The 24,408-nt window shown below is 42.9% G+C and overlaps 1 protein-coding gene across 1 annotated transcript in view; it reads left to right on the plus strand.

Annotated features, from left to right (window-relative positions):
- Window positions 1–24,408, plus strand: part of Lcp1 (lymphocyte cytosolic protein 1) — a 99,973-nt gene extending 75,565 nt beyond the window's left edge. Inside the window, exons 10-18 of the mRNA XM_031363050.1 lie at window positions 1,154–1,296; window positions 3,686–3,781; window positions 5,756–5,951; window positions 7,899–7,977; window positions 8,589–8,703; window positions 9,969–10,102; window positions 19,207–19,330; window positions 21,094–21,218; window positions 22,748–24,408. Coding sequence (XP_031218910.1) covers window positions 1,154–1,296; window positions 3,686–3,781; window positions 5,756–5,951; window positions 7,899–7,977; window positions 8,589–8,703; window positions 9,969–10,102; window positions 19,207–19,330; window positions 21,094–21,218; window positions 22,748–22,880 — 1,145 coding nt within the window. The 3' untranslated portion in view covers window positions 22,881–24,408. The remainder of the gene's footprint in view (window positions 1–1,153; window positions 1,297–3,685; window positions 3,782–5,755; window positions 5,952–7,898; window positions 7,978–8,588; window positions 8,704–9,968; window positions 10,103–19,206; window positions 19,331–21,093; window positions 21,219–22,747) is intronic.

A 24,408-nucleotide genomic window follows, 5' to 3' on the forward strand; every position in this document is an offset into this window, starting at 1 on the left:
ATATATGCATAAGGCCATAGGTTCAACCCCCACCTTCCAGTGTTATGGTAAAAAAAAAAAAAATACAGGGAAAATTTCTAAAACGTATATAAGCAATGATAATCCAATTGAGTAGATGGACATGTTCCTTAATAAGGGTCACACAAGTCAAATATTACCTTCAGGTATAAATTTTCAGGTATATTACTTTCAGGAACTCTGAACTCTGTAGCTAAATTATGATCTGCAGTTATACATATTTAAGTTTTAAAATTAATTTTTAAACTCACACGTATCAGTGTTTTGTAGATGTGTATACTACATGCATGCCTGGTGCCTCTGGAGACCAGAAGACAGAGTTTGGCCCCCCCTGAGACTGGAGTTATAGATGGTTGAGAGTCATCATGTGGATGCTGGGATCAGCCCAGATCCTCTGGAAGAACAGCTAGGTTTTTAACTGCTGAGCCATCCCTTCAGCCCTAGCTAGCCATATTTTTAAAAAATCTATGTGTTCGAGCTATAATAAACAGTGAAAATGTTGACCTGTCACTTTAAAACCAAAATACTAAGCATTACATTTAAAAAGCAAAAACCAAAAAGATAGCAAATATGAATCTTGAAACCCAAGAGTAAAGAGTATTGATTTGCAAAATCGAATCAACTGAATTTAAACCCAACCAAGCGCAAAATATTTATTCATCTGGGGAGACAGAGAGGAATGTTGATGGCATTGTTTAGTTCCTATAATTATATAGGTAAGCATTTGGATTATAAAACACCAATGGGAATAGAAAAGAGAACATTATTGTGATTGCAAAATTGATCTCTCAAAAGCAGATGTGTCATTGCGGTATCAACTGAGGTCCAATGGACCCAACAGCGTACTTCCAGCAAGTCGCCGTGGTTACCTTTATGCTGAAACACGTGTACTTAGGCCAACACTTGAGATTTCTTGGTGCCTTGTCTTTTCTAATTTAAAAAAAAATGGGAATAATAATGTACCACTTTTAAGACATATTAGTGAGTTGTTTATTTTATGGGAAGGACTTTAAGACATTCCATCCAAAGGGCCAATGCTGCTCTTCAGTCTCCTAACAAGGCTTCGTGCCTGGGAAGACAAATGCCCCCCAACTTCCTTGTATTTATTTTGGATCAACTTTTTGTACCTCCTCAGCTCTGATTGCTCTTTTGAGAGAAGGGGAGAGCCTAGAAGATTTGATGAAGTTGTCTCCTGAAGAACTCCTGCTGCGGTGGGCTAACTACCACCTAGAAAATGCAGGCTGTACCAAAATCACCAACTTCAGCACCGACATCAAGGTAGGAAAACACCACTGACCATGCCCACCGCAATGGAGGGGATTTGTGGAGTTAGTGGCGAAGGCACAGATGGCGGGCCTTGTGTCTTAGCAGCCTAGGCTTGGTGTGTTCCTGTTTGGAGTTACTTACTATCTCCCAAGGGTTAATGTGCAGCTAACTCTAGGTCTGGGCCACACACACGTCCACCCAGAGCCCTGGTGCAGCTTCAAAGGGAGATGAGTCTTGCCTTGAGTTTCAGTGGTAGGAAGTTGATCATCAGAAGAGCGTAATGGTGCAAAGGAAACACTACTTTTAGGGTAAAGAGGATATATGCAGAGGCTGGAGAGATGGCTCTCAGTGGTTAACAGCTGGCTGTGCAGTTATGGGGACCAGAGTTTAGATCCCAGCATTCACATAGTAAGTCTAGCATCCCATAAACCTTTATAACTCCATCTACAGGAGATCCAGTGTCTTCTTTTGGCCTCCATGTCTGAACAGGAAAGTACACCTGTACATAACGTGTGCATACATCATGCAGATGTATACACATGTATATACACACATGCAAATAAATCTTAAGACAATAAAGTGTGTGTAGGATTTTAGTGTCTCTGGTTTTACAAATGGTGCCGTCTTAGACGGTCTCCTTTTAAAGTGTTGTCTTTCTGATTACTACTAATAATAAGCACAATGTTTGTTAAATGTCAGATATTGGCCTAAGTGCTTTTATAAGTGCATGATTGACTCACCGATTCCTTACCCCGGGTTCTAAGGTAAGGATGTCATAAGTAAGAAAACAAATAAGAAATCCATAAAAGAATAGCCAGGAATGCAGACATGTGACCTTCAAATTTATGAAAAATTCTATATTTAGGTGATAGGAAACAGCTGTAACCAGTAACAGATGGACCAGGCTGAAATGCAACTAAGGAGTAGCTAAGATGCATGAAAGATCAGTCCCCATAGCAACAGGGTGATGTACAGGGATACCAGCATTAGGAAAGATTTCAGTGTCCACTCCCTCAAACACAAAGAACCAGAGAAAGGTCACATGACCTACCAAGAGTGCACCAGGTCTATAACTGAGCAGCAACAGCCTCTGATTGCTGTACCATATGAACAGATCTGGTGGCATTTAGAACTCTGCATATGTCAGACACAGGGCCAATCAGGATAAAGCATGTATCTGAGAATAGCTCCCACCCACCCACCCCCATTCCTGGGGAGCTCTGCTAAGCACACTTCCGCTGGTTATCAACAGTCTTTCAGTAGCACCAGCCAAATGGGGCTTAGAGGAGCCAGCCAGACGGTATTTCCATGTGTGTTCAATAGTTCTGCCCTGTCATGGTTGGAAAACTATGCACCCAAAATTATGATCTTAGTCATAAATGGGTCTGATTTGCTCTCACTACAGGCACATCCTTAAAGTAATTAACCAAATGAAGTAAAATTCTGTATGCTTCCCTTGACTGAGAATAAATTTGTATTTTCAAGATCATGACCGTAGAAATTCTATTTGTCACTAGGCATCTTAAAGGATCCAATAAGACTTCAGAATTCAGGTCTATTTCAACTCATGATAAGCCAGGCTAGCTGTGTTTTCTAGTTTCTAGAGAGATGTGAGATGGTGATATACCATGGTGATATGTCTCCTTCTACTAAAAGACGACTTGTTGCCTGCAATCCCAGTACTTGGGAAGCTGCTTTCCAATACGTGGGAGGAGAACATTAAGTTCAAGACCAGCCCGCCCATGGTGTATGATGAAGCCCTGCCACAAAAATTGGGGTGGGGGAATCTAGATGGCTCCTTGGATGGGCACTCACTGTTAAGCCTGATGACCTGAGTACAATCCCCAGGCCCCACGTGGTGGAAGGAGAGAACCGTTTCCTTCTGACTTCCACATAGACACATAAAGAAATTGTAACTTGAAAAAAGCAGTCTTCTTGCTGATGTCTCCGTTGTCTGTCCTTGAAAGCCTTTCTGGTGCGGATTGTCCATTTGAATGTGTTTTTAAACTGTGCTTCTTCTCTCTGTCACTTTTTTTTAAACTAAACCTTAGCTGGCTGACTTCTACAGCAGTGTAAAGGTATAGACACATTTTTCTGTATACGATTTAACCCGTGTAAATAAGTTCCTCTCCCCTCTGAGGACAACAAAATCTCTGTGCTGCCTCTTATGTATCTCTATATGTTTTTAATTGTTACACTCCTTTGAGGAGTCCACAAATACAGTATGCAACTGAATGAAGAGAACCTTCTAGCTGAGTGAATGTTTCTAGATTAGCTAATTGCAATATTCCTGAAGGACAGGAATGAGAAATACGATGTTTGCTTTTAGGAAATGATTGTCGTGTTAAGTGTGCAATCAGCTCCACTGTTGTGACATTGTGATTTCTTCACCTTTCCTCAGGACTCGAGAGCTTACTACCACCTGCTTGAGCAGGTGGCTCCAAAAGGAGATGAAGAAGGGATCCCAGCTGTTGTGATTGACATGTCAGGACTGAGGGTAAGGCCCTGCCTGCTGTCTTCAGAGAACACCATGCTTTCTTGGTGTTGACTGTCCCTTTGTGCCACCTTGTCCCCTGCTCTGCTTAAGTGTCTGTTAGACTATTGAATGCTGCCAGCAGTTTTTGATACTAATTCTAGGAAGCTAAATCTAGACATAAAACACCAGAATAAGAAATGGATACTGTTGAAGTGCCATGTACCACACAGAGCAATTCTTTATATCCCTATCATTTCAACAGCACCAACCCGGGCCTAAAGATAAGAACATCAGTTCTTATATTTAGCATCTTTTATTTTCAATTGATGCATAGTAACCACTAATAGCTAATATATATTAGCTAGCTTTCTATTGATAGGGATAGAATACTGTGGCCAAAAGTAACTTGGGGAGGAAAGGGTTTATTTAGCTTACCATTCCCAGTCATAGTTATCATAGAGAAAGAGGGCAGAAACTGAAGCGGAAGGCATGGAAGAATGCTGCTTACTGGCTTGCTCAGCCTGCTTTCCTATGCCAGCTATCATAACCACTTACCTAGGGGTGGCATTTTCCCCAGCCGGATGGGCTCTCACACATCAATCATTATCTAGAAAATGCTCTACAGATTTGTCTACAGGCCAGTCGCATGGAGGCATTTTCTCAGTTGAGATTCCTCTTCTCAGATAATGTTAGCTTGCGCCCAGCTAACAAAGAACTGAAACTGACCTTGTGCCCTGGGTGGTGATCTAGTCACAAGAAAGTTCATGAGATCTTGTTGTTATTGTTTGTTTCCATTCGTTTGTGTTTCATGGTGCTTGGGAGAAAACCCTGGATCTCACACCTGTAGGCAAGCCTCACACGTAGGCAAGCCCTCCACCACAGGTTTGCTGCTCACAGCCCTCCATTTTACCATGCCTTGTAACACCAATCTTGAACAAAGTGCCTTGTTTTTTTAACACGCCTCATTTAAAGTCATTGAGATTGAATCCAATGAGTTAACATTGAAGTGAACTCATCTCCAGAGGAGAAAGAAAGTAAAAGCAAGGGGGCTGGTGAGATGGCTCAGCGGGTAAGAGCACTGACTGCTCTTCCAAAGGTCCTGAGTTCAAATCCCAACAAATACATGGTGACTCACAACCATCCGTAATGAGATCTGATGCCCTCTCCTGGGGTGTCTGAAGACAGCTATAGTGTACTTACATATAATAAATAAATAAATTTAAAAATAAATAGATAAGTAAATAAATAAAAGTAAAAGCAATTAAGAAATGTTGTTCATGAGACGACCATGTTGCTGCTACTGCAGTCGGCTAAGGAGTCTCTAAAGTCAGCCTTTGCTTTGTGAAATGTGGTGTTTCCACAGACTTTCCATAGACTGGAGCATCATCTAGGTCATTTCACTCTTGTTATAGAGTCTGATTACAAATGGCGTGGGAATTTTCCTGACTTGTTAGAGCACGCATTGCAGTCTTCAATCTGAAATTTGCCAAAGCCAAGTTATTATGGTTATATTTACCATTGGCAGTATGGAGGTCGATAATTACTTTCCCAACAAATGTGGGAAAAGTAATTGTATAGATCGGATGTTCTTAATTTATGACCGCAAATGTCTGCTATGAATTAGAAATGTGAGGATAAGTTATTCCTTTCTATTAAACTTTTTAATCGTGCAAATTCTCATAAAGTCTGTGCAAAATAAACAACAACATAGAGAAGCTTAACTACCAAAATAGTTTAACCAATGCAAATGATAAGATGTCAGATTTTCCCGAGATTCCTTTCAAAAGGGCGATCTCATCTGAACTTGTTAACTGATGCGGGATCCCTGCGTCAGTTACGGATGCGGTGACTCTGACTTGGGTGCACCTGGTATATGGAGTAGTGAGCCGTGGTGAGGTAGCTGCCTGTGGTAGGCACTCACTCGGTGCACTAATGAGATCTTACTTCTTTCTCATGCTGTGCCTGCTCACATGACATGGATCCTTTTCCTTGCAGGAGAAGGATGACATCCAGAGGGCAGAGTGCATGCTGCAGCAGGCAGAGAGGCTGGGCTGCCGGCAGTTTGTCACAGCCACCGACGTTGTCCGAGGGAACCCCAAGTTGAACCTGGCCTTCATTGCTAACCTCTTTAACAAATATCCTGCCTTACACAAACCAGAGAACCAGGACATTGACTGGGGGGCTCTTGAAGGTAACCATAATGCTTAAGATGTTCAGGAAAAACTGCTCAGAGCTCTGGTTCAATGGCAATTCAGAAATCAGCCCCGAAGCAAACACAAACCATCACATACACAAGCAGGCTATCAGTTCTCCAATATACAGCAAATAGAATGAATTAATCAAGTCAATTATAGACAAGCAGCAATAATCAAATCCAATTCTATCACATCCACTATACATAGTCATTATCCGTTATTAACTCTTTTAGGAAAGACATCGTGTTTAATTATTGGATGAAGTAAATTCTAAGCTCCAAAATCCTAATTTATATACTTAATGGACTGTGTTAATTCCTAGAGGCTAGAAATGGCCTCCGTTCATAGCAAGTGATATTTAACTTATACTAGATTGCGATGGCTCAAGCTTCACTTTTATTTTTTTGTCTTTCCCAGGTCATTAGGACACGGGAAAGCATTTTAAAGCAGAATCCTGACAGTCATGTTTTATAAATGAAAGCCCTAATATCAGACACAGGCATATAGCCAGTCAGCTCAGCTTCGATGGCTATGATTCCAGGGATATTCACTGATCCTTTTTAAAACATGAGCTGATCTCTCCATCAATATAAAAATAAAGGAAAATTTAATATTGAATGTATGTTATTAACTCAGAGCCCACATTATTTTTCTGTAAAACCCTTTCAGCAGTACCTTCCTCTAGTTATTGACACAGTTTCAGTCCATAAGCCTGCCGCTTAGGATAAGTGATGGGTTAGTGGGTTTGTGTCCTGATCTTGAATGTGTGCACCAAGCCGACTAGTCAGCCATCCGTTTCCAGCTACCACTCTGGTGCTATAGTTCGGTCTTTCCCAATAGAGCAGAACGTAAAAGCTGAATTGAGCCCTCCTCCTGCCTCCCCACCCCTCCCCACTTCCTGTCTCTTGTACTCCCTGTTAGTAAGTTACTAATTCTCATTTCAATTTACCGGCACATTTTATTCTGTTTTGTTTTTATTTTGGTCACCAAAACTAATGGTCTTGAGTTCTACTAAGATATTTCCTGCCCTTCACTCTTAATCTATTGCGTAAACAAATAGCAGCAATAATTCTTCATTTGAAATGTCTTCTAGATTGTTTATTTTCCCTCTCTGCTCTTCTGGATTCACATTGTCTCATGCATCAATTATCTTAGTAGATCTTAGGGACCTTCCCTCCATTCATCAAATGGTTAAATGTGCTTCACATGCCAGTACCAAGTAGGATCCCTTCTGCATGTTTAATATAAATGTGTATCACCCTTCAGTAATTCTGCACACCGCTGCCAGGCACATCTGGCATGGCTTTCATTGTACCTCTGCCTTGCTCGAGAATTTATTATAGCAGTCAAGCAGAAGAACCTGCAATGACTGTAATGTGGAATACATCAGTGTAAACCTGCTACCATGCACACAGAGATTCCCGCTCCTGGCTGCAGCCTCTCGACAGTCTTGGCTCTGCAGCTACACTGCGCAGATCCCTGACACATCGCTTTTCAGTGTTCTGAGTAGAGAGCGTGCGCATTGCTCCCTTTAGGTTCATGTTCACGTTCTTGCTACTTGTCTTAAGGTCTTCCAAAATGCTCTACTCTCCACTCATTCCTATTCAGCTTTTTGACCCCAGAAAGAGAAGTGTAATTCCACACTTCCAAGTCTGGGCTATGTTCTTCCCCATCTCACCGAGCACAGTAAACATACTACCTGCTTCCTCTCTCAGTGTATCCAGCTGGCTCTGTGGACCCTCCTTGTCCCTCCAAATCTTGTTTGATGCTATAGAAATGCTTGTAGAAACTAAATGGGGGGAAACTAGCAGATTATTAGCCCACCTCTATAGTGTCTGTTTTCTTCCATATCTTTCTTCTGTATTGCATCCCCTACAAATAAACTTAGATCATTAAACAAGCCCTGTTCTAGGTCATGTATTAACCAGTCTTCACTAACCTAGGTGAGACGAGGGAAGAGCGGACGTTCAGGAACTGGATGAACTCCCTGGGAGTTAACCCTCGAGTCAATCATTTGTACAGGTAAGAAGAATTGGGAGCTCATCCTTCATGAATAACACGGAGACACTGAAGGACCATAGGATCCCATACACCATACCACTGTGGTGTCCTTCATGTGCAACACAGAGACACCGAAAGAGCATAGGATCACACACACCATACCACTGTGGTGTGTGTTTCCTTCCCAAATGTGTACCTTGGTGGGCTACAGAAGTGCCGCAGTACCCGCACTGCTGGGGAGCTCAATCCAGTGCCTCAGTCATCACTATACTTAATACAAAAATTATACCTCTGCAAAGAAATAAACTTGCTGTGTATCATAAGCTCCTGATCTTCTCAGGAGCAGGCAAAACAGACTTCTTAGTTAACGCCTCCTGTGCTGTGCTGTTGCTAAAGCCATGTTTCTTTTCCTGGCTAAAGGCAGGTTTTTGTCTATGGAAGGGACATAGTCAGTCACTGGAGAGGGTAAACCTATCTCTCTGAATCACAATTTCTACATCTTTAAAGATGGAGCTACACTTACCACATTTCTAGGGTTCCTGGGAATGTTGCAGGAACTAAGCACCTCCCTTCCTACAACCCGTGAGCAAAATGTTGGATCCCTGAGAATTCTGTGTGTTTGTTTTGTTCAGTGACTTGTCGGATGCCCTGGTCATCTTCCAGCTCTATGAAAAGATCAAAGTCCCTGTTGACTGGAACAGAGTAAACAAACCTCCATACCCCAAGCTGGGGGGCAATATGAAAAAGGTAAACAATCTTTTCCCAATGGGCCATGAGCCAGGTTGGTAGCGTTATCCTGCAAAAGCTCTTTGTGCGTGCACTACCAGGTGGCCAAGCTTCGGTGCATGTCCAGCAGGTATTAGCTGCCGCAATCAGAGCCCTTATGAATACTTCCATTACAGTGAACCTGTCACTGCAGTTGATTGCTTATTTATAATCCATGTTGGATGTCTCTATGCATTATCATGAAAATTTTCCAATTAAGGTAATTAGAGAAAGCAAAGCCACAGTGTCTCCTCCCACCCAGCAAGATCTTCATTCTAATTTTCTGAAGAACTGGAGCTTCATGCTCACAGCTTGGCTGTACGGTTTGCCTACTGTCAGCACAGTGGGAGCATTGTTCTGTAACAATAGGGTTGGCACAGCCACTTCTCGCCGCTCTTTATCTCTGTGGTTGTTTTTATAGTTATTTAGTGTGTGTATGTGTATGCACATGCACGCGTGGGCACACACACACACATACACTCACACCCCATACACAGACACATACACGCATGTGTGGGGATGCATGCAAACATACACATGTGCTATAGCATGCATGTGGAGGTGAGAGCACACCTTGCAGGAATCACTTCTTTTCTACCATTGTATGTCCCAAGACTCGAACCCAGGTTGTCAGACTCAGTACAAGTCCCTGTACCTGCTGAGCTATCTTACTCACCTTCTGTGGTCCATAATGATCTACACCTAGCCACAGGACTATCTGCCCGCATGCCTATCCACTATGTGTACAGAAGACAGAGAATATAAATTTTTCCTGTCTATCTATGTCCAAAAGTAGCTATTTTAAAAATATCGCAGGGCTGGTGAGATGGCTCAGCGGGTAAGAGCACTGATTGCTCTTCCGAAGGTCCTGAGTTCAAATCCCAGTAACCACATGGTGGCTCACAACCACCCGTAATGAGATCTGATGCCCTCTTCTGGTGCATCTGAAGGCAGCTACAGTGTACTTACAATAAATACATAATAAATAAATCTTTTAAAAAAATATCGCAGACAGATCACTGAGGCTGGCTCACTATATACTACAAATGCTCGTGAATGTGCTCATGATAGTTGAATTTCTTCTAGTTTTAATTAATGTAACTCATAGTAGTGCAGAACCACTTGCTATTTGAGATTACACTGGTCTGATGGTATTTGTCTTATTTGTATCTTTACTTTGATCATTCTCTGATATTTATCATAACCAATGTGATGCCTAAGTTGTTTTCTTTCTGCCTCACTCACAGCTCGAGAACTGTAATTATGCAGTGGATCTGGGGAAGAATCAAGCTAAATTCTCCCTGGTTGGTATCGCAGGACAAGACCTCAATGAAGGAAACCACACTCTCACGTTGGCATTGGTTTGGCAGCTCATGAGAAGGTAATGTGAAGTACAGGGATGAATGAGATTTTAGTGAATGAGTCATTTGTCTAGAAACATAATAGGAATTTTCAGGAAAAGGGATTTAACTTAGCAAAACCATAACTTAAGTTAGATTTAGTAACTAAGGAAATGCCTTTTGGGTTTCTGCTACTTTTTTTTCTTTTAATTTTTAGTGTTTATTTGAGTTCTTATGAAAATCTATTGTTAGATTCATTAGTATTTTAGATTATTAATTTGTCTGAATGAATCATACTTATATCTTATTACAGAGTGACCTTCTGTGTGCCTGGCCATGTTCTTTGTTCTGAACATTTCTCTCTGGCATTGATACAGTCACAACTTCTCCTGACTGGCATATCTTTTCTCATCCTCTTACCTTTGACTAATTTGTATCAACACAGTAAATTATTTTCATATAGGTTTAAGTCTCCACCTTAAACCTTTTTTCTTATATCTGGAATCTTTCTAATAGTAAGGGTCTATTGAGAATGAATTCTTTCAGTTTCTATTAGCCAGAAAAGGCCTTGATTTCTTTATATTATCCTTTACATATTGCTATATATTATTGAAATATATTTTCTCAGAATGTAGAATTCTATGTTTGCCTATTTTTCTTTTAGTACTTTGAAAATAATGTTCATTGTCTTCTTACCTGTGTGTTAGCAGCAGAAAACCTGTTATCATCCTCGTCCTTTCTCCTTTGTGTGTAATATGCCTGCCCACCCCCCACAGGGCTCTTTTAAGATTTCTCCTTATCATCGGTTAAAATAATTTGATTATGTTTGTTGTACAAAGTTATTTCTTATATTTGAGAGTCCTTGAATTATTGGGTGGTATGGGTTTAAACTTTGCATCAAACTTTTAGTTTTTAATGTAAGTGTTTGTTCTGAATTCACCTCCACCACTGTTCAGGAAACCCTGAGTGCACGTGAATTCACTTGAGGAGTGTGTACTGACTGCCTTTAATTTTTGTTTCATTTTGGAAGATATAGGCTGATGTGTCTATAAGTTAGTCTGTCTCTTTTTTCTCTGTGTGTACTGTCATGTTTCATTAACTCCATTTAGTGTGTGTATATATGTATATGTAGATATATATGTACACACACATGTATATCTACATATACACACACACTTGAATAGATATTTATTTCTATATTATAGTATCTATATCCAGAAGTGTCTAATCCTTTTTTTTCTTTTATTTCCAACCTCTCATCTTCTGCCTCCTTGATCCTATGGGTATAGTTGTGGTGACTTCGAGTCTATTTCTGCTAGTTCACTTTTATCTTCAGCACAAGCCCTATGTTCCTACTCCTTGGCATGTTGCTTGCTTTTCCAATCACATGCCAAACATTATAAGGCTCAGCGTGCTCGGTACTCGATACTTCTCCATTCCCTTAACAATTCGTGCTTTTGTTCTGGGAGGGAGTTAGGTTCAACCCAGTTTCAACCGTTTGAGGCTTGCCTGAAAGCTTACTCCTCCAGAGCTCATTTGCTGCGTATTAATGAGATGCTAACTGAGCGTGTTAGACGATGGCTCGCGTGTTATTAGTTCTTTCCTTTCAGCTGGTAGAAAACAAATGATTTCAAGCCCCATGTGAGCTTCAAGGGGTGTTCTAGCTGTTCTTTCCCCAGCTTCACATGCATACCCTGGGCAATATTTGGCTGAAATTTGAAGGAGCCCTCTGAAGATCCCCAGGGCTTTCTTTCTTGGTTATATCTAAAATTCTGGACTGAAAACACAGGCTCCTTAATTTCCTTGAGTTCTAAACCCCATCACCTCAGTCTATGGAGCTGTTCTGCTTGGTTTTCTCTCTGCATGCATCTTGGTGACCTCTCTGTGATGGGTAGTCTTAGGGATTCTTCACTTCCCTTGCTTTCTGTCCAGAGACCACCATCCTGTCCTTCCTTTTGTCCAACTCTGAATGACATTGTCTGTTAGGTGTTTATGTCTGGTCTCTCTTACCTCATCATATCTCACTAATAAAGAAATTTAAAGTTTATCTCTACAAACGTTCTGTACTAGAGAGCTTTAGATACATTTGGGAGCCAGACAAAAACTTGACTAATAAATAGCTCTACCTTGTGATTCTAGATAATAATAATACAAATAGGAAATAGATTAAATAAAAATAAACTTGTTTCTCTTAAAATATTGCATTCCCTACCAGACAGAATCTTATATTCTTCCATTAAAGATCCTGTATCAGTATGACATAATTTATTTTGTCCCTTCAGGGAAGTCATAGAAATCACATGTCAGATTATATTTTGTCTAACAAGGTCATGACAAAGACATGTTGATCGTGTCCCTCAACCCTCAGCTTTAGGCTCACATCTGCAGATCCCACATTTCATGCTTGGTTCTTGATGTAAATTGTGTCTTGTTTCCACTTGCTGGAGGGGAGTCAGCCATGATCAGGGTGTACTCCAGTTCCCAAATCACATTGCCTTCTCCTAGTCCCCAAATTGGGGCCTCCTAACTGATGGAAGGTAAATGGCATGACATGTGGACAGCTCTAGAGATAAAGAAATTTGAACTCTGTCTGTTTTACTGTATGTTACATGCAGACATTGCCTTAGTTCATCTTTCATCGCTGTGATAAAAATAGCCTGGCAAAAGCAACTCAAGAGGAGAGGCTTAACATTCTAGGGGGATTCAGCCCCTCAAGGCAGAGCAGAGAGGTGGGGAGGACATGGGGAAGCTGGCTGATCATATTGTGTGTAAAGCCAGGAGGCAGAGCTGAACAGGAGCTGAGCTTGGGCTCTGCTGCCTCAAGGCCCACCCGCAGTGGCTCAGTCAGTTCCTCCACCTCCAAAAAGTTCCACACTCTTCCCAAAGTGCATCAGCAGCTGAGCCCAATGCTGGTGGTGTTCAACAGCATAAGCCTACAGGGAACATTGGGCATTCAAATAACAATAGATGTGTCTCACCTTTGACGTTGACACAACATTGTCATCCTTGAAGTTTATGCTCGAGAATCACCGTGCAGTTGTTGCCAACAGAGTTTCAAAAACATCTTTAATGTTTTAAGTGGGCTTTTCTGTTGGGCTGCATTCATGGCGATCCTCAGTCACATGCAGCCCACAGGCTATGTGTTGGATATACTTGACTGAAAGTTCTCAAGTGCCAGACTCACCAGCATCTAACTCCACGAATTGTTTCTGACTGAGTTCCATTGCTTTCACATGCTTTAAATTCCAAACAGAAATGCTTTGGGTACAGATGGCTTTCAAGCAAGTCATTTTCATGGTTATAAATACATTCTCTCATGGATTACGATATAGTATAACACTTACATGTTTTACTTTAATGATAAGAAAACTTAAGCAAAATCTATTCTAATATAAAGTTTATACTCCCTAGAAATCACCCTAACTTATGACATTTGTTCTCAAAGTATTATTAGTGGTCAGGGCTGGTCTGGGTGTTTCCAAGCTCTTGGATTCTTACTCAAGGAATTGAAAGAAAGACTCACACAGATTGTTAAAGTAGCAAGAAAACTTATTCAAAAGTGAACAATAGTACAGATCAGAAAGAACTGTGCCATTGAGAATGACAGCAGGCCACATGGCCCCCAAAAATAATCATTATTTGGGCTTCATTTTGAAGGCACAGGAGGGAAAGGCATTTCCTTACTAGGGCCATAGTTTGAGTAGTTCTTTATTTTGATTGACAGGTTTAAGTTATATAAGGTTTTTCTTTGTTTGTTTATTGTTTGTTACTACACATGCCCCTTTCTATATGCATCTTATTTTAATCATAGGCATTCTCACGTATGCACTGGCATAGCAAGGCAAATAGGAGATTCTCTCTGGAAGTTCTCTTGAGGACCGTTTGTCTTATTGCACGTGTACCCAGATCCAGTCTAGGCCAGATTGTCTTACTCAGGCATAATGGAGCATGACTGAAAGGGTTTATCTCTGTTTAACCATCAAGAGAAGGAAAAACGTGTGCCACAGTTCAGAGATGGCTGTGCACTCAGCTCAGTATAGGCAGGGTCCTGGATTACCAACAGATTGCTAACCATGTTGTTTGTGGAGGAGTGTGTGTGTGTGTGTGTGTGTGTGTGTGTGTGTGTAGTATGCACAGGTAAGGGTCTCAGGTTGCCAATTGAATTATTGGGAGAGGAGTGTGTTCATAGCCTAGACCAAGTGCTCCAGGTTGTTAAACTATTCTCTATGCTCACCTGCCTCAGAAGTTTCAACCACATATGGCCCCAAGCCTTCCTATAGGGCTGAGATCTATGCAAGGTAAGATCTGTCTGCTACTGTAGCTGGCTTCCCCTAGATGATCAGTGACAGCTCTCACAAGTGTTTATTACAGAAGATTTCTGCATACAAGGAAGCGGACAGAGAAATGCATTCCTACTGAAGGAGGGGAAATGCCTAGTGATTATGTAAATGGAACCAGAAGGGATTTGTTTTCGCTTTGTTTTCTTTTCTTTTTTCTTTTTTTCTCTGCCTGCCACACAGTAACAGATCTACTCAATTTGCATCCAGTTCTAGGTAGAATTTATTTCACTTGGATTGCACAGATATGCTAATTTGGTCATTTATCAGGACAATAAATGGCTTGTCATTTTGCCTAAGCCTCCCTTTCCCCCTTCTGCGGTGTAGAAATCATTCTAAGATTGGACGGCTGGCAAGTAATGTATAAATTAGGAGACCAAAGCTTCCACCAAGTATACTGCCAGCAGATGGCAATGGTACTGTAGAGCAAGAGAGCAGGCGACAACATCACCTACAGCCACACAGGCTGTGGACGGGGACTTGGGACTAGGTCCCCAAGAAACAAAAACCACTCCTGGTCCCTCTTCTCAAATGTTAAATAACTAAAATGGGTGCTGAGTGTGGGAAGGCAGGAGAGCAAGCAAGGGACAGCATGTCTTCCCTGGCCTCACAAATCCACCCCACATCAATCCTCCTTTGTTGAGTGAGGAACTGGCTGGACCTGGGACTCACAATGCTATTTCATTCGGACAAAAGGCTCTTCAACCCAGTGTGTTTTGCAAGCACCAGCAGGATTGAAATCTTATCAGTAGTGTTCCAGCTAATAGCATAGTTGCCCTGAACATGTGTGTACTAGTGTGTGTGTGTGTGTGTGTGTGTGTGTGTGTGTGTGTGTGTGTAGAATGCACACCTGAGTGTAGGCCAGAAGAAGGTGTTGGATCCCTTGTTCCTGGAAGTACAAGTGTTTGTAAACCACCTCATGTGGGTGCTGGGACCTAATCCCAGATCCTTTGGAGACACTGAATGTGCTCTGGTCCACAGAGCTGTCTCTCTGGGCCCTTGCTTCACGCTTTGAATCTTTATCTAGATGAGCAGTTGCTTCCTGCACTGTCTACCTGAGATACAGCCCAATTCTAGTCTTTCTTCCCTTTGTCTTTCTCTTACAAATCTGCATCTGGTTCCACGAAGTTTCTGCATCCCACTAGAGGTGGCTGCAAGACTGTTTTGTAACTCATCAGAACCCTATGCCATCATAAGACCAGAGTGCCAGAAGCCACCTCAAAAGTGCCCACAGCCCAGAAAAGGATCTCTTGTTGTTTGGTTTGGGTTCTGACAGACAGATCTGTACATGGAGGTTGACTTCTCCTTGAAGTTTTTAATTCCCAAGGTCAAGAGAATGGGAGAGAACTCAGTTTCTGTTTCCTTGATTTGGTCAGTAAGAGCGGGCTGGGTTTCTGACAAGGGGAGGTGCACATCTGGAATGATGGGAGGTTGTGTTTAGTTTGTTCCATGAGGTGATCTATAGGAAAGACTTCATGAGGTAATCAGTGACCAACCACACCTTACTGAAACTTCACTGGGCAGAAAGTTTTAAACATTGTCTCACGTGGAAATAAATCGATGCATATGCTAGCTACGAAAAACAGGTTAGTTACACTGTCACACACAAGGTTTATGAACCTACAAAAGACAGGAGGATCTTTTTCAAACTAGGAGTATTTTTTTAAATACACTTTAGACTTAAATCCTGGGTGCTCATTATTTCCTATCACATTGGTCCTATTTTTATTTATTTTTATTTTTTAGTGCACACAAGCATCTCATTCATCTCCTTGCATTTGTTCTGCATATTTTACTCAGCAATCTACACATTTATTTACTGGATGCCCAGCATGCACTTGGGACCCTGCTTATTCATTGGAAACACCATGATAAATAAACACGGACCTGTCTCCATGGGAACATGGTAGATGTTGTCTCTGTCAAAAATTCTAAGAAACAAGCTTGAATCGAGCGTAATAATTAATGCACAGCATGGTTCAGGAAAGAGATGCTTGAGTTGGGAGGTGTTCAAAACACTGGAAATATCCCGGAGATTGGACACCTGAGCCAGCAAGCATAGATTAAATCCCTAAAGCAAGAGGATGCAAGGTGTGGGTGGTGTGGGTTGGAAAGCTTCTGTTTAGTTGAAACAGACATGCGTGTGTGATGAGGATGAAAGAGGAAGAGGAAATTGAGAACGTTCTAGGAGACAGTGAGCCAAAGTGCCGTGGACTTTGTGTGCCGTACTGGGAAGCTTGACCTGAGTCACTGTAATGACATGACCTCAGCTGTGTTCTCAAAGGACTCAGCTGATTTGGGAGAAGAATGCAAGGCACAGCTGAGGGGACCTAATTGCTAGTTCAGTGGAGTGACTTTGTTTTTTTTAAGCGAAGAAAATCTTCAGGTGGGGTGAGGTGTTGGCTCACTGGGTAAAGTGAGTCTGGACCCTGGCTGAGAGCAAGGCTACATGTGTCTGTAAAACTTGCACTGCTGGGTCTGAGGCAGGCAGATCCTGGGAGCTCAATGGCCAGTCATCTTAACTAGCTAGCTAAACTCCTAGTTGGATAAGAGACACTGTCATTTATATGACAGGGAGACAATGTCAACCTCTGGCCTTCAAGTGCACATACCTTAATACACACGCGCGCGTGCACACACACACACACACACACACACACACACAGGCAACTAAAATCCTATTAAAAATAAATAGGGGCTGGACTGATGGCTCAGCGGATAGAGCATTTGTCGTCCTTACAGAGCACCAGTTTGGTTCCTAGTACTCACATATCCATCATAACCATCCATAACTCCGGTTCCAGGGCTCCCTCTCCTGACTTCCCCAGCAGGCACCAGGTATGCATGGTGCACATACATATATACCATCCAACATCCGTGCACATAAAATAAGTAAAATAAACAAATCAAAAATTTTTTTAATTCCAAAAAGATTTTAAATGATAAAAGCTTCTAAGGCTATCTCTCCTATTTTCAATGGCAGGAAGCTGTATTAGACCAGAGCAAACCAGGTAACACTTTAACTCTGGGGTTGAAACTTGAAATTCTAGTGGGCAAATGTATGTATATTGTGCTTTGTGTAGACTAAATATTGTGCAAGTGATAGGACAGATTGTGTAAGCAGAATTCAAGGCACCAGCGTGGATGGTGCCCTCATGAGGTAGGTCCTCATAGGTGAGAGTTAGTCACCAGCTTCCTGGGTTTCAATTTGAGAAGAGGTCACTCATGGGTAATATGACCCACACCTGCACACTTGAACCATGATGCCAGCAAGCCTGCCTGGGGCTCACATGCTTGCTTTCCTCCATCCCAGAAGGAAGCAGGTTATCTATCTCTTATTGGAGAATGTTAGGGACTGGTGGATCTTATAACAAATGTTCCTCCTGTAAAAACATCGTTTCTAAATCCACGGTGGCCCAGAGAGGATTCCGACCCTCTCTCTGTCAGCCTGGGGTTTTCTTTATTACTGTATGCCTAACTACTTAGCAATATTTTCCCTTTATTCTATTCATGGCAGGGGCGGTGTGGGGGTGGGTGGTTGTCATGAGTTTGTGGGCGCAGGTGTATATGTGTGTGCCACAGCTCGAGTGTGGAGCACAGAGGATAACTGTGTGTCTGGGGTTGGTTCTCTCCTCCACCTCTCCAGTGAATCCTGAGGATATAACTTTCCTTTTGTGGCCTGTGTGGCAATCACTTCTACCTGCCTATCAGACTCACTGGCCCTTGCTCCTTAGTTTGTATATTCCTTGAAGAAGAACATTGCAGGTTAGATGAGCCAGTTGCTCCCTTCTTATTTCCATGCATCTCTACTGTCCTGCTTGCTCTTCTTTCCCAGAACAATGGCGTCAGGTACAAGAGAGCATTAGTTCTGCAGTTCACTATAAGAACCATATGCTTATGCTGGGTGGTGGTGGTGCACACCTTTAATCCCAGCACTTGGGAGGCAGAGGCAGGAAGATTTATGAGTTCAAGGCCAGCCTGGTCTACAGAGTGAGTTCCAGGACAGCCAGGGCTACACAGAGAAACCGTGTCTCGAACCCCCCCCCCCAAAAAAAAAAACATATGCTTATGCATTACGTTAGTCTACAGTAACTCCACTTAAACTGTTTTTGTGCATATCTGTCTTACTCCCCCCCCCCTCTCTCTTTCTGTGTGTGTGTGTGTGTGTATGTGTGTTATGAAACTTCTGCTGTCATAGGTTTCCATTGGACTTTTTCAAAGGTCCTTTCTTTAATAATCTTTAGTTATCCCTTCCCACACTCCTTCCTCTATTCTCATCTCCCATCACCCTTCCTGTACCAGCATCCCCTCTTTAACCCTTCATAGCACTGTGTTCTATCTGCCTTCACCCGAAAGCATCCCTGACAGCCCATTCATTACTAGGTCCCTGACCGCTGGGTGCTCCAAAAGGAACACAGATTATCTGAAGAGTCAAGGCTACCATCCGAAAATGAGAGAAAATATACGTTTGTCTTTCTTGGTTTGGGTTACATCACTCAGAATAATCATTTCCATTTACCTGGGAATTTCATAGCTCTTTTTTTTTCTGAACACTCAGCTAACATCCCATGCTATAAAGGTACCACATTCTCCTTACCCATTCATCAGTGGATGGACCTCTAGGCTGTTCCATTGTGTAGCTGTTATGAATTGAGCAGCAATGAATGCAGGGTGAGCAAGGGACCAGTGTTATTCAGTACCTCTTTCCCTCAGCTGTAACTGTGCTCAGGCTCTCTCCCATGCTGTGTCTAGAAAGAACATCCTAGCTACTTTTCTGCAAGAAAACAATCATTCTTGATTCCATTCAGGTACACATTGAATATCCTGGAAGATATTGGAGGTGGACAGAAGGTCAATGATGACATTATTGTCAACTGGGTAAATACGACCTTGAAGGAGGCACAGAAAAGCTCATCCATCGCTAGCTTCAAGGTAAAGGTTTTTACCTTCTGCCTCTTCCTGTTGTTTTCATTATGGATTGAGTGATCTTCAGGGCCAGGGCTTTGATGCTCGCTTTGGATTTCCTTAAATGATCTTGTTTAATCTTCATGGCCATTTTGCTGACGAATTTCTCATTGTTTTTCCTTTAACAGTTAATTTTCAAGACCTATTCTTTTAAGCACCCCATTTTAGGCTCTGTTCCTTAGAAGTAGTGTAATGCACTGGAACCCATTTTTTAAAATGTGCACACTTCCAGTTCAGGGTTTCTTATATTAACAGTGGTAACGTGTAAAAGGCTTATCTTAGTTAGGATTTTACTGCTGTGAACAGACACCATGACCAAGGCAACTCTTGTAAGGACAACGTTTAATTGGGGCTGTCTTATAGGTTCAGAGGTTCAGTCCGTTATCATCAAGGTGGGAGCATGGCAGCATCTAGGCAAGCATGGTGCAGGAGGAGCTGAGAGTTCTACATCTGCATCTGAAGCTAGCAGAATACTGGCTCTCAGGCAGCTAGAACTAGGGTATTAAAGACCACACCTACTCCAGCAAAGCCACACCTCCTAATAGTGCCACTTCCTAGATGTCCACCACCCCTCGCCCATTGTCAGTTCCACATCCAGGGAGGAAGGCAGGGCTTGGATCACTATATTTCTTGAGTGCTGTGTTGTCACCAAAACTGCCTGCAGAGGTAGCAAAGAACCTGGGGTAAAGCCCCATCTTTGTTTTTAACTACAGTGCTTCTTTTATCAGCCAAGAGGAAATATTACATAGATTCATTCTGATATTGAAATGGAGGTGGGAGAGCTGTTATCAGCCTTAGAATTTAGTCTGATTCACACTTTCCAAGTACACGCTGCTTGAACTCCGAGTGCTCAGACAGTAACACAGGCACACTCCTTGTCCCCAGGACCATGATTAAAGAAAGCACACACACCAAGCTCTGTGCACCCACATCTGAGGAGTGTTCTCAGCACTATATGTGAACATCCAAACATTTACAAATGTCCAGGATGTTAAGTCTGAATTTTAGATTCAAATCCCAGCTCTCCCAATTCCCAGCAACTCAACGGCATGACTCCCATCTCCTCTGTAAGTGAAGATTAACCAAGGGAGCCGAAGCCCTGGTTCCATGGTGCAGCGGATGTTGACACACGTGAGGCTCTGAGTTCTGTTATCAACCCTGAACACAGGAACAAAGATTAAACATGAACAGTAAACACCCACACCACAAAAATGACCACTCTGTAAGGTTATATGTTTGTGAGCTCCACATAGCCACCCATAATGCCCATATACCTCAAAACATGAGGAATACATACCATGCGGTGTGTCGATTACAAAATCAGCTTCAAAAGTTAAAGCTTTTAGAAAAGGATAAACAAGAGAAGAAAAATGTTCCTGAGGCCCTGTGGTGACAAGAAAAGGCTGGGCAAAGTGTGTTAATTACTGTCATAGTGCTTAATCCTACTGTTGCTGTCTCCATGGAAACCTTGAGTTCCCCCTGCCCCCAGTTCCTGGGAGAAAGAGCATATATTGTGACCCAGTCCACCTGTACCCCCACGTGTCTCTTCCCACTCACCATAGGATGCTAGATGTGCTTTTCTTGCACAAAGCAGGGCTTTTCTGACATCTTTGGTCCCTTCTTCTCTATGTCTATTCCGTAGGTAAGAAAAAAGACCTCCCCACTTCCCTTGAGGCAGACAGAAGGAACTCTAGACTATATTGACAAACCCTCCCTCCCTCTCTACGTAGGACCCAAAGATCAGCACCAGCCTTCCAGTTCTGGATCTCATTGATGCCATTCAGCCAGGTTCCATAAACTATGACCTCCTAAAGACAGAAAACCTGGACGATGAAGAGAAACTCAACAATGCAAAGTATGTAAATAAACTTGGGGGGGTGAGAAAGGGGGGCACAGGTGCCAGTTGGCCAGTTGTAGAATCTGGTGTTTGTGCCTTGTGCAAATACCTTATCTCTACTATACCTGGGTTTTCTTCTCATGGCTTTTTGCAGTCTCATCATCAATTTAGGTGTAGTCCAGTAGCAGCTTCAGATTACCTGTGTTGGGATGGAGTAAAACAAAAACCTAGAGTAGCTTCATAAGCAATCAGCAAGGCCAGAGATTTGAGGGTTCAGGACATCTCCATATCTTTCTGGGAGAAGGGGCACAATTGGGTCCTTTACAAGACTGGAATTCACCCCTGCTTTAAAATTCCAGCAGTGCCCTTTTCTCTGTGGTCCTTTTTCCAGATGTGCTCCCCACATGAGAATAGTCAGCAGAGTCTCCCGGAGAGAAGTTAGAGCTAAGCTGTGGTTGTGTAGAGTGTAATCAGGATATCTAAGGAGAAGTATGGAGATGAGGGGGAGGGCAGGGAGGGGCTGTGGCTCCTGAGAGCAAAGGACTCCTAAGCTGAGCTCCTCAGCAAAGATGGGTAAGCCAGCAGGAAACAGACAGAGAAGACAGAAAGTCTCAATAGAAGAACACCGTGAAAACAGAAAGAAAACAACAAACACCCACAAAGGTTTGAAACCAGCCAGGCCTGGGCCCATGTGCAGTTTAAGGGAATAACAAGGCCACACAGTTTTTAAGCTGCACAGGGGAGGCATCAGAGTCCGACCCATGGAGCATTCAACAGGGACCTAGGGCAGAGGAGAGAGAGAGAGACCAAAAGAGACAAGAGAAATGAGGAATGAGAACAAGACAGTTGTCTGATCAAGCTCCAAAAGACTTTACTTCAGGGATGGCAATATAAGCACCAGCAGGAGAAAGCTTCAGGGGAGGGGGAAGAGCCCCGGGCAAGGGAGGCCAGGAGAAACCTCATATTTTTCCTGTGGGTCTCAAAAGCAGCAGCAGGGAGCCTGGAGAGATGACCCGACTGGCAAAGTGCCTGCCACCCAGACACAGGATCTGAGTGGAGATGCCCAGCACCCGTGCTTACAGCCATAGGTGGTCATGCACACCTACGATTCCAGTGCTGGGGAATAGGCAGGAGACTCCCTGGAGCTTGCTGACCCTCCAGCCTAGCCAAACCCCTGAGCTCAGTGAGGTTCAGTGAGAGATTCTGCCTCAAAGAATAAGGTCAAGACTGATTGAGGAAGAACCCAGTGCTGACCTCTATACACACACACACACACACACACACACACACACACACACATACACACACACATTTTAAAAAGGTAAAATTTGGGAAGGTCTTCAAGAGCAAAACCATATGTTTCACAGTCATTCTGAGACTAGGGAGCCACTGATGCTTCAGAGGGAGCTTGCTAAGCCAAGATTTGTCAGCCCATGTGGGCAGATGGGGTGGTCATCCCTGCCCTCGATGAGGGGGCTGTGCCTGTGCTCTTAAAGGGCCCTCCTCAGCCACTGCTGCTCAGCATTTTCATTTCCTCTCCCTTTCAGGTATGCCATCTCTATGGCCAGAAAAATTGGAGCAAGGGTGTATGCCCTTCCAGAAGACCTGGTTGAAGTGAACCCCAAAATGGTCATGACAGTGTTTGCCTGCCTCATGGGGAAAGGGATGAAGAGGGTGTAAGGCCCAGAGGAGTAAGCCAGAAGTCGACACAGTCAACCCTGAGGGTCAGCACATGGTGCTCCCGGAATACAGAGGACTATGCAAGCCATTCCAAAGTCTCGAGCCTTGGAGACATTATCTGAAATTCCCATATTTGTTCTGCCAAGTAGCTTCTGCTATAGTTAGCAATACGTGCTTCTCTTTGGTTTTTTCTTTTTTCATCAGAAGATCTACTCGCCTACAGTTTGTTTGTTTGTTTTTTTATTCTTTGAAATTCTACCAGGGGGGGAAAAAGAGTTAAAAAGAAATTATTTCCAGATGCTCACCCCCCTTCGCCCCTCCCCCCTTGATTTCACTGGTAGTCAAGGATATAAACTACAGTGTTCTTAAGGGTCACCTGATCTCTTGAGCCAGTTTGATCTAGCTGCTCTTTGCCTTGTTCAGACTGAGGACCTGGAAGGGATCGTCAAACTTGCCTTAAATAAAGCCTGTCACTAGAGCCCAACACTGGATGGTCACAGCCCCTCCTTGCATTTCCTTCTCCCAGCCTGTCTCCATTCCCCTCAGAACCACACCTGCTCTGTGGTCCCGGTTTTTTGCCAGCCTTGTCTCTTGGCTACTGGAGTATCTGACAAATCAGTCAAGGTCCCAAGAATCTCTGGGAGACTACAAAACTGGGGACTCCAGGAAAGTGTAATAGAGAGTAAAACCACTAGGGGACAGCATGATGGGAACCACAAAGCACATCTACCTTTCTGAATGCATCTCCAAGCCTTTAACCCCACTTGTTAGAAAGCTGCTCATTGTGGTGTTGACAAAATGTCTGAGGACACTCAGAAGCAATCCTACTCAACTTCATTTGCTTTTAGACATCGGCATATTTGATTGCTGCCCAGCCATATTACCAAAGCTCATTTTGTGGGTATACAAAAGCTTTTTGCCACCCTAAAGTTCCTGGAAGGGGGGCGTTGATATGTGCCAATAATCTATGTCCATGCCTCTCCCAAATGCTTGCACGGGCACATACACTATGTAAGTGGATGTCTAGAGTAGAAGGTTGGCTAGGAACTGCCTGGGAATTCAAAACAAAAGAGGGCAGTATGAATTTGAATAGCTCCCACTAGATAAGCAATTTCCATGAAAATTTACCAAACATTAAAAAACCACAGAGCATTGTGAACCAAAGCTGGATTCCCTCTGCACTAGGGAAAGGCTTACTGCTATAGCATCCTGCTTAGGGGCCGAAGGATGTGATGGAACTTTGTTGTCCAAAGCAATGCAAATGGAGGGTCTCAGCTTCATCCCTCCCCCCGCCCCCCACTGACAGTGGGCTCAGCTAACCAATAGATGACTCTTCCCAGCTCCCAAGCAGTATCCCCACTGCATCTGAATGCAAAGTGTTTGTCTATGACTTTAGTCTGAACTTCATGTAGCCTCGGATGATGTTTGCCCTTCTGCCTCCACAAAGGAAGGATATTATTGCCTTAATGGAAAATGAAGAAAAAATCATGTTAAAAAAAACTTTCCAAATAAAATGTTCCCAATTCTG

Source organism: Mastomys coucha, unplaced genomic scaffold (genome assembly GCF_008632895.1).
Source record: "Mastomys coucha isolate ucsf_1 unplaced genomic scaffold, UCSF_Mcou_1 pScaffold9, whole genome shotgun sequence".
Classification (NCBI taxonomy): Eukaryota; Metazoa; Chordata; class Mammalia; order Rodentia; family Muridae; genus Mastomys; species Mastomys coucha.